Consider the following 15327-nt stretch of genomic DNA (forward strand, 5'->3'; position numbering starts at 1 on the left):
CGCCGGACCTGCCGCCTGGCCTAGCTCCCCACGAGGGCCGGCTCGGCCCGTGACCACGAGCGTCCCCGCCGCCCTCGCAGCTGCCGCCTCCTCCCGCTACCCTCAGGGCCCCGCCGGGCCCTCGAGACGGATCAGCGCCCCAGTCCCTGGTGCCCGACCGCGTCCTCGCGGCCGCGTCCCGCCCCCTCCCGCGAGCAGGGGGAGGGACCGCACTTCTCCCGATTCTCCCCGCCCCCTCCCCCGCCCCTCGCAGCCAGCTCCACTGCCGCGCTCGCCTCTTGCGGGCGGCGCTGACCTGGGAAGCGGCGCCCTCCGCTCTGTGAGCGGCCGGTGGAGGCGGAGGCAGCGGCGGGCTTCGGGCCGCCCGGCCAGCGCTGCTCTGCCGAGCAGGAGCTGGAGGCCGGCGAAGGCGGGCGGTGATGGAAGTGTGAGAAGGCGGCGGCGGGGCCCGGGGACTGTGAGGCGGCGTGTGGCAGCGGCGCGGAGCGGGCGAGGCGAGGAGCAGGGGTGGGGGCGCTGGAGCAGCGGCTGTTCTGCGGCTTCGAGCCCCTTTCCCCTGGTCCCGACGCGGGATTAGCCGCCCGCCTCGGCTCGGGCGGGCGCCCGTCGACCCTTCAGCCCCGTCCTTCGCCGCTGCTCGGCCCGCCCCGGAGCTGGGGGCAGGGTGCCGGGGGCCAGCGTGGGGCTTGGTTCTCTGATTCATTCATTCTCCGCCGCCGGAGCCTCGAACTTGCGGTGCTCCGAAGAGCGGAGGGAAGAGCGGCAGCAGCGAATGAAGGGCCGGGCGCGAGCCGGGCTCCATTGTGCTCGGCGACGGGGGGCGGGCAGGGGCTGAGGGAGGTGGGATCCGGCCCCCTCCCCCTGCTCCCCGGCGTGCGCTGCGCCCCCAGCCTGCTGCCAGCCTGGAAATGGCTCCGTGTGTTCTCCTCGGGAGAGTGAATCGATCCTGCCCAGCCTTCTCTTCCTCCTCCCCGCCTCCTCTCTGCTCCCAGTCTTAGGAGGGGGAAAAAAATTAAAAGACAGATTCCAATGTGGAGTGCCGTGCACGTCGCGAGCCGCTGGGTTTGCACTTCGAAGAGATTTTTCTACATAGCTTTTTCTAATGTGAGCGCAGGGAAGCAGTGGCATTACTGCGTTTAGGATTTTTATTTTCTCGTAGGGATCTCTCAAGTGCACGTCGCATTGGGTTGCACGCTCCACCCCCAGGGACCTGGCGTGGTGGAGAAATTTGAACCCGCAGCCTTAGTAGCACCGAAAAGGCTGAGTTACCTGGGCTCTCCCTGAGTGTGGAGGAGGACAGGAGAGAAATGACCACTGAACTCATTTTTTATAGGACTCCGTGAAGCTGGATTCTGCATTTCCCGATTCATAGACTCGTTTTGTGGAATAGAGTTGACCACCGTCTCCTCCGCGCAGCATTTTAACTCTAATAAGCAAATGCCACCTCTGTTTGAACATTTTGGTATTTCCCAGAGAGAAATCATTTTACCTAAGGGAACTAACTGAATTTTCAGCATCACTGAAATACCTCCACAAAAGGATCTCGGGGGGTGGAAAAGCAACTGCGAAATAACGGACGGAGAAATTCCTTTGGAGTTATTCCGTAGCATAAGAGCAGAAACTTCCGAGCAAGTTTTCGTTGGGCAAAATGGGGTAAGGATTTTGTGCTTAACCCCGCTTCGAGTCTGTTTATGTATGTGTGTTACTGAGCGGTGGTGGTGAATTGTGTTTTATGTTTTCAAACAAATTTGCCACCTTGCTAACCTGGTCGTACTTTAAAAATATAGGTGTATTAACCTTTTAAGAAGTTATTTTTGTGGAGTGACACCGGAGGCCGTAATTAAGGAACGTACGTCTATTATTGTAACCAGAATGTAGCTTTATTAGTGGTATTTAAGAAGACCACACGTACTGCCCTTTCCTGGTCGAAGTGCCGCAGCAGTTTATAATCAAAGTCGTGTTGTCTTAGGTTTTGTTGCCCGTATCTTCCAAAAAGAAGTCCTGCGTTCTCTCAGTACTTTGAGAATAATCAGGTGCACAAAGGACAATTGTAAAGTAATGAGTGGTTAGACTACAGTCCTTGAAAATGATCCAGTGTAAATTGTTGTCCTCACTGTGCCCTCCTTTTTGCCCTTGAATAGCCGAAGCTAAAATCTATAGAATTGCTCTATTGGGGCATTTAAAACGAAAATCTGAAAGTCTTAGGAGGACTCCACAGTGCCCTGCATTTAGTTGAAGATCAGAGCCTGAATAGGAAACAGCTTTTTGTTGAAGGAACTTGTTCACTTTCTCTGTTTTTTTTTTTCGCTTTTATGATCAAGTCTTCAGTTTGTGTTAACAATGTCAGATGTATACCTTCTTTCAGATCCAAGTCAACCAAGAGTTCATTTTCCAACCTTTAATTAACTTTTCACACAGTAACTCGATAAAATGCTAGTGACTCTTCCTAATTTAAGCCAGACTTCCATAATATATTAATGGAGTAATGATCTAGTTTCATTGACAGATTTTCAATGATTTTTTGTCAAAGAGGAACTTCTAGAATTTTCTCTCTTTCTCTCCCTCTCTTTTTTGTAGTTGAAAAAAACACATCTAAAGTGTAGTTAAGGGACGGAGATTGAAAGGACAGACACTGAAATTGGTTGTGACAGTTTAGGGGTGTGCACACCTAAACTTTCATTCTTAAAACGTTCAGAAGAAAGTTCTTAATAGTACTACCCTTTTTTGTTGGAATTAGAACTTGAAGTTTATTAACTTAAGTTTGAAGATGTAGAACGTACGTTGTAGGAGTCCATCAGGAACTGATGAGAAAGAGCGATACTTGTTTTTAAAACTTAAATGACAAAGTGATGACAATGTATATAACTTGCATGTTTTGGGATACTGCTAACAGCAATTAAAATACCTCATTCTATTTCTAGTGCTGCTATTAGTAGCTTGGTGATCTGAGGCAAATTGCTTGACCTTTGTGGACTCTTGTTTTTTTAACCTGTAAAATGAAGGTCTTAGGTGAGTTTTAAAATTTTTTCCAGCCTGTAAAAGTGAATTATTTCTTTTTCTCCTTCAGTTTTCATATTTGCTGTTGGTTTCTTGAAGTAAATCTCTCAGATGGAGAGATTTTCTCTAAGCAGTTTTGAAGCATGTAAGCTGGAAAATAATGGCATTTGAAAAATGTTTTGGGTGAATTGTACCAATTTTAATGAGAGAAAATACTGAAAAATACTACTATTCAAAACCTTTGAAATATGGCTTCCCTTGAGAGTCTGCAGCTCTTATGTTTAAAACGTGTCAGAGAAGAAAAATCAAGTGGCAGTTTTTCATGTTGAAGGCGGCATTCTCTCTAAGCTGTGGAGTGGTGGCATCATGAAAGAAAATTCATGGTTTTCCACAACCTTTAAGCTGCATGAATGTCCATGGTTTTACCAAGGGAAGCTTGAGATGAACTTAATATGAAGGGGATTGGTCTTTAAAACATGAAAAAAAAAAAAAAAAAAAACCCTGCACATAGCCCGGATTTTAGATACTTCAGTGTAATTAAATGTGTTTATAAACGAATTTATTAGTCCTTAATAAAGTCTTAAAGGTGGACTGGAGAGGCAAAGGAGTGAATGTTTATGGCATAATTTTTCTGCAAGTCTGCGTTTGGGGCTGCAATTCTCAGTAATAGTGACTTGTTTCATCTAAGTTGTCAAGAGAAGGCATTTGTGGAAGTTTCCACACTTAGTAGGTGTTTGTACCTAATAAGTGTTTGTGGAATAAGCACAGCCTCCTGCACCTACTTAAAACAAAAGGGAACAGAGCTTTAAATGGCCTTTAAAGTTTTACCTAGGCAATCCTAAATTACCTTACTCTGACAGGTATCTAAAATTTAATATTGTGGGTGAAGAGTTTCATGTCTTATGAATACATTTTTGACTAATGTTAGGTTATAATAAAAATTTATCTCTGCCTTAGTTTTGGATATAATTGCAAGTCTAGGGGCAAAATCAAAACAAAAGGAATGATTTTGAAAGAAAATGAGTGATTAGTTCAGGCAAAAAACAAATCTAAGGCTCCTGTAATAGTAGTTTATGAACTGTGGTGGAAATGAAAAAGAACAGCTGAAACTGACAGTTGGCAGAATCTGTCAAAGTATCTTGGATGCTGCCTGAACTGTTTTTAATTACAGTGAAGGTGGTTGAAGTATTGGTTTGTGAAATAGGTGTATCAGAACCCCTAAAAATGAGAGCAGGTATGTAAGGTAAAGTCTAGGAAAACTTCCGGGCCCCAGCCCTTGTTAGGTATGACCCCCAGTCCTCCAAGTAGTATCTCCTAAGGAGAGCAGTGAGTCAGGAGCTATTTTGGAATGATTAGAGTAGGCAACAGAAATCACATAACTTCAGTGAGGTATTTCATGCTACCTTTTGTTTTACTTAGCTCACATTGGCAACTTAGTGACCTCAGCAAGGGAATATTCCCTCCCCCCTCTTATTAAGAGTGAGTTATTTTTAAAATGTGATTTTCCCTGCAAATGAGGTTGATAAGCTGTTTGTGATTTATCTCACCTGCCTGTGGGCGCCTCTGGAAACCCTCTTCTCCACCTTTCCTCAGATAACTTCCTGAAGCATGGAAGTGGGTGCTGCCTCATTGCAACCTGAACCAAGTCGCTTCTTTGCTGGGAGAGGAAGCTGACACCTCTTTCTGCCCCAGGCTACTGGGTGCTGCTCTCCGGGGACTTTAGCTAAAATGCAGAAATCTTGATCCAGCATGCACTGCAATCTGAATGGGCTTTGTTGCAAAGGCAACCACTCAATCATTTCTAACATCAGGAAAGTTAGATGGAAGTCTTAATTATTTGTTCTTTTTACCAGGTTTGAACCCCTATCACATGGCATGTACAGCAGCTCAGTACTGCTGATACAGAGACTAGTAACATGTGCTTCTTCCCTTAGGGAGTTTATAGCTTAGAAGTTGATCTAGGATAATTACCCGAAATGGAATTCATGGCAGTTAAGGGATTGACAAAAGTGTCTTTATACTTAGTTGTAAACTCAGTTTAGTTTTAAGTGATTAAATGTCTCAGATGAAAAGGTGGTTAAAATCTCAGAAGGTCCAACATCCCTACTGCAGTGTGTTTGTTTGTTTTTCCAGACCTATGGTGTTTAGTTGTAATATTTATTTTTAGTTACTCCATTGCTTTGTTTTGTTATTTAAGATTAATCCAACTCACTGGATAGAAGAGTAGGGAAAATGAGTTCCAAATATTTAAGTGTTTCCTGATATAATTTTTAAATGACTGAATATAAGGCATTTTAAATAGCTTTATTTCTCAGTTAGGATCTGTTTAGTTGAATGAAATGTGCAGTTTCTTGTTTGTGTTGCATATTTGTAATGACCCATGGCTTATACAGTAAAGTGACCCTATAGTTTAAGAGATTGATTATGTTTGTGGAATGATTGAGATTTTCCTAGAAATCAAAAAGACTTCTCGGTTGAGGTTTGAAAAGTTGAGTGCTTTTTGAGACAATATAAGGTTTCATGCTCATTAAGTATCTTCATTTCGAAAGAATCTCCATGTGATAAGCAGCATTTATATACATTACAGGAATTGAGATAAAATTTTCCAATCTTATTGAATGGGCATTGCAAGAGTAAGTAAAACTTTTTAAAGGCTAATCATTCAGTGGTCTTTAACGTGTAATCATACAGAACTGAGTCTTACTTTTAGGTTAAAAAATCTTAATTTTCACAACATATCTCTGTATACTATAAAATTAGGACATCCATTATCACTCTGTTAAAAGAGACAGATTTATCAGTGACCTTGTGCTCTTAATTGCAGTTTGATTTTCCTTTCTTCATCCATCATAAGTGTAACACATTGGTTATTTCTGTGCTCCCTAATAAAATATCTGATTTGAAAATAACATGAAATTGCTGAGAATCAGTGCTGCTTGTTTTAAGCAACATTTTTTAGGGAAGCAGTTGAAATTAATCACATGTATATGTTACCTTTTTTTGTGCTTTGTCATTACCCTCCACTTGTGTTTTATTTATTTCTCATCTTGTTTTTAAAAGTTTTAAAAAATCTCACTTCTCTGGTAGGTATAATTTAGAATTACTTTTACAGGTACAAAACTAAATTACTTGTTTTTTTTGGATGTGTTGGGTCTTTGTTGCTGCTTGCCGGCTTTCTTGGCGAGCAGGGGCTACTCTTCACTGCAGTGTGTGGGCTTCTCATTGCGGTGGCTTCTCTTGTCACAGAGCACGGGCTCCAGGCGTGCGAGCCTCAGCAGTTGCGTCTCACGGGCTCAGTAGTTGTGGCGCACAGGCTTAGTTGCTCCATGGCACGTGTGATCTTCCTGGACCAGGGATCGAACCCGTGTCCTGGCAGGCAGATTCCCAACCACCGAGCCACCAGGGAAGTCCCTAAATTACTTTTTAGTGACCTTGCAAAGGAAAAGAAACAAACTATTCTTTCTCATGAGGGTTTTTTTTTCCCCCCAATGATTAATTGTGAACCCAGTATGGCTCTTGTGTAGCTAAAAGAATTTTAAATATGTAAAACAAACATTTGACTTAGTTAAGATCTGAATTTCATTTACACATAATTATCTTTTCTCTTTTAAGATAGGCTACTGGAAGAAGGCAAAGCGTCATTGTTCTCTTTTTTGTATCAGAAAATAAAATTATAAAATCCGAAAAATTAGCAGTCTAGTCAGTACTTTCTCTTCATAGTACAGTTTACCTTTGCACTTTCTCTAGCTTTTGAAAAATCACGTTAGTCTTTTAACACCTAATATTAGCTTTTAAAAAATTGCTTTGCTTTATGGACATTTTCTTTTAATGTTCTTCCATAAACCATGAAGCATTTCCGTGTTATCTCTGAAAAGAGTTGGCACCAGTTCCTCAAGGCAGAGCAGTTTTAAGAACTGAGGGCTTTCTGTAAAATTACCAAACAAGAGTTAGACAGAAATTAAACACAAACAAAAAAGTGTGCTGAGGGATCACAGATACCAAACAGCTTTTATTCCTTTATTAGGTTGTTTTAAGTCATGTTTATGATGTCATGTCTATGGGCACATCTGGATCCATGTGTCCACATGCCTCAGAGTCCAGAGGGCTGTGGAAGAGAGTGTCCTTGACCCCTGCCCCGCCCACAGAAGGGCTTGCTCCTCATTTGTCCCTGTCTTTAGTAGGAGGACGGAGATAGAGAGCCGCAGCTCTGGTACGTATCTCTCTGAGTACTGTACAGTGTGTTTCCTAACCACCTAGGTTGTAGCAGAGCTCACACGTGCGGTGTAAGTTGAAGGGATCTGGGGAATTAGACCCCACTCTTAGTGTACAGAAAATGCCGATTCCTAGCAGTTGGGTATAAGTTGGATGTACCAATTCTTCTTCTGATAAATTTTCTTGGTAAATTGTTGGATCCTTTAACCTTTACATTTAAGCATGCCTCAATCTTAAGTAGTGTTGCTTTCCTTCTGTTTCATTTAAGTATGAAGTTTAAGACGGTTATTTTGAATAAGGCTTTTCTATGAGTTGGTATTTTCTGCCCTAGTTACTTTCAGTTTCCCCCATTAGGCTCTTAATAACGGTCTCTACGAAATTCTCTTAAGTGGATTTGACTATCAAAGAGCTCAAAGTACTCGTATTAGAAAATTTCTGTCCGTGTTCCTTTGTGGAAGGTAAGTCTGTACATGACTAAACTTAGGTAGGACAATTATTTTGAACCAACTGTAATATTTGAGTGTGCTTAGCTTATCCTTTTACGTTTCTGTGCTTTCTTTTTGCTTATCTTGTAAAACTGCTGTTTTCTGTCCTCTGTAGTTATGAATCTCTGTCATATGACTTTTAACATTAAAATTCATGTGCTTTGCTTAATCACCCTGCCAGCTCCCAAGATGTTTACAGAATGAGGATTCCACCTACTCTTGTGTACTCAGTTTTGCCAGGGATCTGTATACATTCAGCTGAATGGGAAGACTCACAAATCACCCTTCAACTCATCTTCCTTGAGGTTCTGTTGATTAAAAAAAAAAGTTCTGGATCTTGCAGGCTGCCTTTTTTCCCTACTCAACTGAAAATATATAGGATTTTAGTTGTCTATTTTTATTGTTGCTTTCATTTACTATTTTTTTAATGCTAAATTGATATTTATTGCTATGCCTATGTTAATGTGAGGGTAATAAGACATTAATGGCAATATTGCTACTTAGTTTTACTTGGTAGCATATTAGTATATTTGGAGTAATTAGTGTATGATCTGTGGGTAAACTATAAGCTAGTCATATGGTAGGAAGCTAGCCTGAAAAATATTTTCAAAGATGGTGCAGTGGTCGTTTAGAAACCAGGATGCAAAACTGTATATTCTCAACTATATAAAATACATCTGTACATGCATAAAAAGATTTGAAGGAAATTCATTAAAGTGCTACCATGTTTATTTCTGGGACATACGATTGTGAAATTTTGTTGAGTCTTTCTGAATCTTTAAGTTTCTCTGTGATTAATGTATTAAGTTTTAGAGCTTCTCTTGGGTTTAAAGAGTGAAGGTATTAAAAAATACTAATATCTACAGTACAAAGTTACCAGGATCAGTCACAGTTATGTGTTTGTATCAATTTTAGCTTGTTTATTTCAAATTTTATTTTTCTTTTCAAAATTGGCTAAAGAAGTAATTACACCAATGATAGCAAAAATAGTTTCTTGTTTAAGTGTAAGGAGTAGTTCAGAATGTTAGTACTAATCCCCACTTTTTTTGGAGCTAGAGCTCAAAGGGAAAATGTGACATGGGGGGATTATGCAGGGGCAGAACATGTGCTATATCTCCAGCTCCTTGGGGTTCCTACCATTAGCTCAGGGGATCCTAAATGGATGCTCACATATACAGGGGGGGTTTCTAACCCCTCATAGTTAAAAAAAAAAAATTCTAATTTAATGTAAGCTTAGTGTCTTGATAGTGAGTTTTAACTAAATGTATGTTGTTTTCCTTTTAGATGGTACTGAAAGAAAGTGCATTCTAATTTTAGCGTAATCATTGTCTGCTCAGTGCATTATATTTTAAATACACTGAAGTCTTTCTCATAAATGAATTGAAATGTTATTACATGTGTTTTGTATAGTTTCCAAAGTTGATTCTACAGTGTAAATTCCATCAGTCAAAGCCCTGTTAACTGCTCTTGTAGTTACTGGACACATGAGCCTCAAGAATATGTGAGGAAGCAGGGTCTACTTCTCTGAAGACTTCAGACCAGAAAAAGAATGCTTAAGATGTTATCTTGAAACACTTTTCCTAGAGCTTAATGTTGGACCATGAGACCCACAAGTGGAAGGATCACTTGTAGCATACAGTACAATTCCTGAATCATCATGCAACAGCTGTAAGTTGTTTGATTCCCTAGAATTCGTAGGAGACAGCTGGGCCATATTGTATACAGATTTAAAATTGTTATTCTTTCTGAATCTTTTCCCCCAGAGGTCCCAAACTCTAATGCTATCATTGGCTGGGCAGAAAAATGTGTGAATATATAAGGTAGAAGGTAGTAAGGATTGGTGGGGACTGTGGGAAAGTGAAGAGAGCATGTCACGCCTGAAGGCATTCATAGCCAGTGTTCTAAAAACCCTCTGGTGAAAGAAATATACCTGAATCCTAATCTCTTATTTATTTGGCAAACACTTTTTGAGCTCCTACCATGTGTTAGTGACTGTGATACTTTGATCTAGGTTGGATACAGTAGGTTTGGAAATGCTTTAACTCTTGACTCAAGAAGGAAGACCAGAGCATAGCAGGGTAGCGGCAGAAATTCACACTAGATTAGTAGTTCTCAAATTTGAACTTGCATCAGAATCACCTGGAGGGCTTGTTAAAAACACAGATTGCTGGACTTCAACCCACGTTTTTGATTCAGTAGGTCTGGAAGTGAGGCCCACGAATTTGCTGTTCCAATAACTTCTCAGGTGATGTTGATGTTGGTCCAAGGACCTTACTTAGAGAGTCATGGCGTTTGAAAAACGAAGCTTACGTTTGAGAAACTTCTGTCCATTCAGAAGCCTCGATGATTCTTGAAGCTTTCTTTTCTCTGCTTGCAAATTGCAAAACATTATAAATTTGAACTAAAGGGGGAAACCCTGATTGAACCTTTTATCTACTGTTTATAAGCTAAAAGATCCAGGACAACTTGAAACTGATCTCTGTCTCTTTAAACCTGATTACCTCCAGCAGTACTTACCAGTTAACGCCCCTTTCTTCAGAGTGACGTCTGCTTTCTGGCATTTCGGAATGTATTATTTTGAAACTACCTGACACTGCTTTGACTCCTGAAGTTTTTTTTGTTTTTGTTTTTTAATTTATTTTAATTTATTTCTATTTTTGGCTGCATTGGGTCTTCGTTGCTGCATGCGGTCTTTCTCTAGTTGCGGCGAGCAGGGGCTACTCTTCATTGCAGTGCGTGGGCTTCTCTTGTTGCGGAGCACGGGCTCTAGGCACGCGGGCTCAGTAGTTGTGGCTCGCGGGTTCTGGAGCGCAGGCTCAGTAGTTGTGGCGCACGGGCTTAGTTGCTCCGTGGCATGTGGGATCTTCGTGGACCAGGGCTCGAACCCGTGTCCCCTGCCCTGGCAGGCGGATTCTTAACCACTGTGCCACCAGGGAAGTCTGACTCCTGAAGTTTTTATGCTTTTGGAGGAAGTATGATTTCCTTCTAAGTTGTTTATCCTGTTTAGCTATCCTTAAGTTTGTCCACATCCTATCGTATTAGTTTTCTGTTGCTGTGTGACAAATCACCGTAATTTTAGTGGCTTTAAAACAACACCCATTTATCTCAGTTTCTGTGAGTCAGGAATCCAGGCACCTTAACAGGGTCTTCTGCTCAGGGTCTCACAAGGCAGCAGCAGTCAAGGTGGCAGTTGGGACTAGAGTCTTATCTGTGGATCAGCATCTCCCTCAAAGCTCCCGTGGTTGTTGGCTGAATTCATTTCCTTGCAGCTACAGAACTCAAAGTGACTGTGACTTCAAGGCCAGCAGGAGGAGCCCCTCTCTGGTGCTTCATCTTCTTCTAAAGGACTCGCCTAAATAAGTCAGGGCCACCCAGGGTACCCTCCCTTTTGATTAGTTGAAAGTCAGCTGATTAGTGACCTAATTACCTGTGTGACATCCCATCCTATTCAACCCTTCTACCCATACTTAAGGTGAGAGTTTTATGCAGAAAATGCCCACCAGGGGGCAGTAATCTAGGGGCCATCTTAGAATTCTGCCTGCTGCACCACATCAAATACCTATGGATATTTTCCAAATGCTCAAGTGTCAGTATGACCATTCCATTTTTTTGTTTGTTTGTTTTCAACTTTTAAAAATCTGTAGTCCTCTGCATTCCTGCTCCACTATGGACTGGTTACTCTTTAGGCATATTATATAGTCCTCATACTAGACTTTCCCTTAATTTTTTTTGGGGGCGGTGGGGAGGCATCATATCTCCTGTTTCCTGGACACTGTTTGTTTTCTTCATTTAGCCTTTTGTTTTACTGAATCTCCTTTTCCTGTAGTTACCTGAAAATGACTAGGTAGGAGATAACTTTTTTGAGACATATGTGAAAGTGCCCTCCCCCTCAATTGAGGCTAGATCTCTAGACAGGAAGTAATTTTCTCTCATTACTGTGAAGGCACTGATCTATTGTCTTCTAGTTTCCAGTGTTCCTGTTGAAGCCTGTTTGTTTCTGATTCCTATTCCTTCACGTGTTACTCTTACCCCACTTCGGAATGTTTTAGGATTTATTTTTTTTCCTCTGCTGTTCAAAAATTTCACGATGATGTGGTGTGGCACTTTTTGTTTTTTTTTTTTTTTTTTAATTGTTCTTTTGGTCACTGCTGGACCATTTCAGCCTGTCAACTTCCCTAAGTTTGGGAGATTTTCTTCTCTTTTTAAAAAATATCATTTCATACATTTTTTTCTCTTTATGACCTATTAGTTGGATGGTAACCTTCTTTTTGTCTTATCTACCAGTTTTTTTCTTTTTATCCTGCCTTCTAAGGAAATTTCCTTGACTTCATCTTCTAATACTTTTATTGGATTTTTAATTTTCACATAATTTTAAATTTCCAGGTCTTCTTTCTCAATATGTCATCGATTTGAGGACACTTATAGTGTTTTGAAGTTTTGTTTTCTGTTCCCTAAATTTTCTTTTGTGTTCCTTTTTTGTTTGTTTAGTTTCTTCTTTCATGATGGAAACTTTCCTGGAATATCTGGTAATCCTGAGCTGTGTGTAAGAGTAAGATACTAAAAAGCTGGTTAGAAGCTCTCTGTGACCCAGTGAGTCCTGTCACCGGTGGGCTTCATGTTAGGCATTTAGGTGGTGAACAGGCCATTTTCTTGGGTGATTTCCAGGTGTCAGTAGTAGAGATCTGTTCTCTGAGATTGTAGGTCTTTTCTTTGAGACTGTTCACTCTAGAGAACAACCTTCCAATGTATATACCTCTTGGCATTCTGAGAGCAAAGTATATACCCAGGAGGCATATTACCTGCTGTAAACTGAAAACCATGAAGGGGAGGGTTTGCAGCCTTTCTCTTAATGCTTCATCCTTGTTTTCTGCTATTGGTAAAGGTAGTTGCTTGACTATGGAGGGTGGGAAAGGGGGGAAGGGAACTCTCATTGTTCTGTTACATAAACTTTGGATCAACTCCCCAGTATCAGTCCCATACCTCACACCCTCTCCTGCAATTCCTTTGCCTCTGAATTCTGGCCAGCAAGTTGTTCACTCTTTAGTTCCCTTTTTGCAGGCACTATACAATTTCCTTGGCTTTGCCAAATCACGTACTATTCCTTCTTCCAAATTACTTCTTTCAAAATTGTATTAAAATTACACAGTGGAGTCACTTCTGTTCTTTGGTTTCATGGGTTTATACCTTCTTTTTCCCTTCACTTTCATTTTAGTGTAGTTTCAGGAACGGAAGATATATGTGTGCAATTAATTTGCCATGTTTGACCGGAATCACTGAGCCTTAGCTTTTGAATTTGTATAGGGCATCTTTCAGAATGTGTTGACACTGTTGATGGTTAATTGATTAGCATTTGGTGGATGATGAAGTGTTGACTTTCTAAAAATCTCTTTGATTTCACCAGAAGACTCAGTGCATGATATAACCACATCTTAAAATTTAAAAGTTAAAGTTGATCATCAGCCCAAACCGCAGCAAAGCAGAGCACTTACTCTCTCAACGTGTCAGGTAGCTAAGGTGTTGCTACAGTTTGTTCCTTAGCACTGTGCCTCTTGAGCACTTGTAACAAACATTAAGCACTTTATTTGTGTCATGAGTCACGCTGGGCGCTGGCAATACAAAGATGAGTAGACAGTCATGTAAACAAGAAATTACATTACTGTGACTTAAGTGCTGTAATAGAGATGTATGTTGTATTTGCCAGCACAGAGAGGGAAGTGCCCACCTCTACCAGGGAAGGTCAGAGAAAGCTTCACGTAGCCAGTTATGTTTGTTTGGAGCTTTGAAGAACAAACAAGAGTTGATGAGGGCCGGGGGGGTCAGTGAGGAGAGGGAAAATGTGTGAGGAGGTTGTTAGGGTATTTTGGGGAGGGGAGTGGCAAAGGTACAGCTAGCTTCAAAGGTGGCATATGCTAGTTAGAAAGTTTAAGGTAGTTTGGCATAACTCAGATATAATATAAAAGTAGATTTGGCTAGAAAGTTAGTCCAGGGCTAGATGATGGCTGTGTCATGTTAGAGGATTGTACTTTCTGTAGATTAGTGGTCTCCACATGTTTTTGTGGCACCCATATCAATGAAAGATGTTGAGCATATTCCTTCATATGTGTATATTTATAAGTTGCATGTCCTACTGTGTGTTTGTAAACACACGTACATATATATTATAAAACATAAAAATAGAAATGAAAGAGGAGAAAATAACTTATTCCTGTACCCCACTTTAGAGGCCATTGCTTTACATAGTGGTGAGCAAAGGAACAATTTTAAGCTGGTATAGTTAATACCATGCTCGTGTTTTAGATTAACTACTCAGGTTACAATATGGGAAGAAGTTTTAGACTTGGAGGAGGGGTGTGTGTATATGAGAGAGAAATGAGTGGGGGTCTTGGAGATCCTCAAATTTAATTGTGTAATAGGTTAGTGGCAGCAGCTTAGTCAAGAATAATGGCTTGAATTAAGGTAGAGTAGAACATGGGCTGAATTCAAAAGAGATTTAACTAGTACTGTCTATAGGCGTTGACAATGAACTCTGTTGATATAGAGGGGTAAGGAGATTGGCTTGGTCAGCCATTAGTTGAGATGGGGAACAAGGAGAAAAGCAAGTTTGCAGTGAGGTGAGATGACAAATTGAGTAAAAATTGATGTATTTATGGCCAACTACGTGGGAATGTCTTATAGTTGGGTATCCAGGTCTGGTATTCAGGAAAAGAGAACTAGGCTGATGATAGAGTTTTGGGAGTCATTAGAATATATAAGTAGTGGTTGAAACTTTGAATGTGGATGAACTCATTCAGGATATTTATAGAAAAGGGCAGATCAGACCTCTCTGGGGAAATAGACATTTAAGGGGCAGCAAAGAAGCTGAGAGAGCTGTCAGGCTAGAACAGTGAGAGAACAGTGTCGAAAAGCCAAGAAAGTGAGTTTCCAGAAATGAGTAGCTAGGATCAAATGTAGCAGAAACATCAAATGAGGCAAAAAGTATCTATTAGGTTGGGTAAGTAGTGGTCCTTTAACGACCTTACCTTGGGAAGTTTGAGCAGCCTGGGGTGGAAGCCAAATTGCCACCGGGTGATGGTGCTAATGAAGGATGAGGAAGCAGGGACCATGAGTGTAGGCTTTTCCTTTAAGACTAAGCCTCTCTGAAATAGAGTGTAGCTTCAGCAAGCTCTAGAGTTCAAGAAATTGTTGTGGTTTTGTTTTCAAAATGGGACTAAGCATTCTTCTTAGGCCCTGAGAAAGGAGTCCATAGCTAGGGGTATTTAAAAATTAGAGTACAGAGGGATAATTACTGAGAGAGGAGATGGGAGAGAACGCAATCTGGAGCCCAGGAGAAATAGTTAACCTTAAATAGGAGGCATATCTTCCTTGTAGACTGGAGGGAAGTATGTATGGAAGGATATGATTGGGTTAAGTTTGTAGGTTAAAGGGCAGGAGACTGGGAGGGGGTTCCTTAGCTGGGGGACTCCATTTCCTCAATTCATTCCCTGATTCATGTAGTAAACAAATATTTATTCTAAATGCCTGCTATGCGTCAGGCACTATTCTAAGTATATGAGCTACATCTGTGAACAAAGAGTCTTGCCTTCATGGGCATGTATTCTAGAAAATGATGAAAGACAAGGCCATCTTCTGAGAA

The 15327-nt window shown here is 41.2% G+C and overlaps 1 protein-coding gene across 2 annotated transcripts in view; it reads left to right on the plus strand.

Annotated features, from left to right (window-relative positions):
* The first annotated feature begins 289 nt into the window (after window positions 1–289).
* Window positions 290–15327, plus strand: part of HOMER1 (homer scaffold protein 1) — a 123480-nt gene continuing 108442 nt past the window's right edge. Inside the window, exon 1 of one of the 2 annotated variants that reach the window (XM_082458222.1) lies at window positions 290–1653. In XM_082458222.1, the coding sequence (XP_082314348.1) occupies window positions 1649–1653 (5 nt within the window). In that variant the 5' untranslated portion in view covers window positions 290–1648. The remainder of the gene's footprint in view (window positions 1654–15327) is intronic. The other variant, XM_082458221.1, reaches the window with a different exon arrangement.

This window comes from Balaenoptera physalus, assembly GCF_965194825.1.
Source record: "Balaenoptera physalus genome assembly, chromosome: 3".
Taxonomy (NCBI): domain Eukaryota; kingdom Metazoa; phylum Chordata; class Mammalia; order Artiodactyla; family Balaenopteridae; genus Balaenoptera; species Balaenoptera physalus.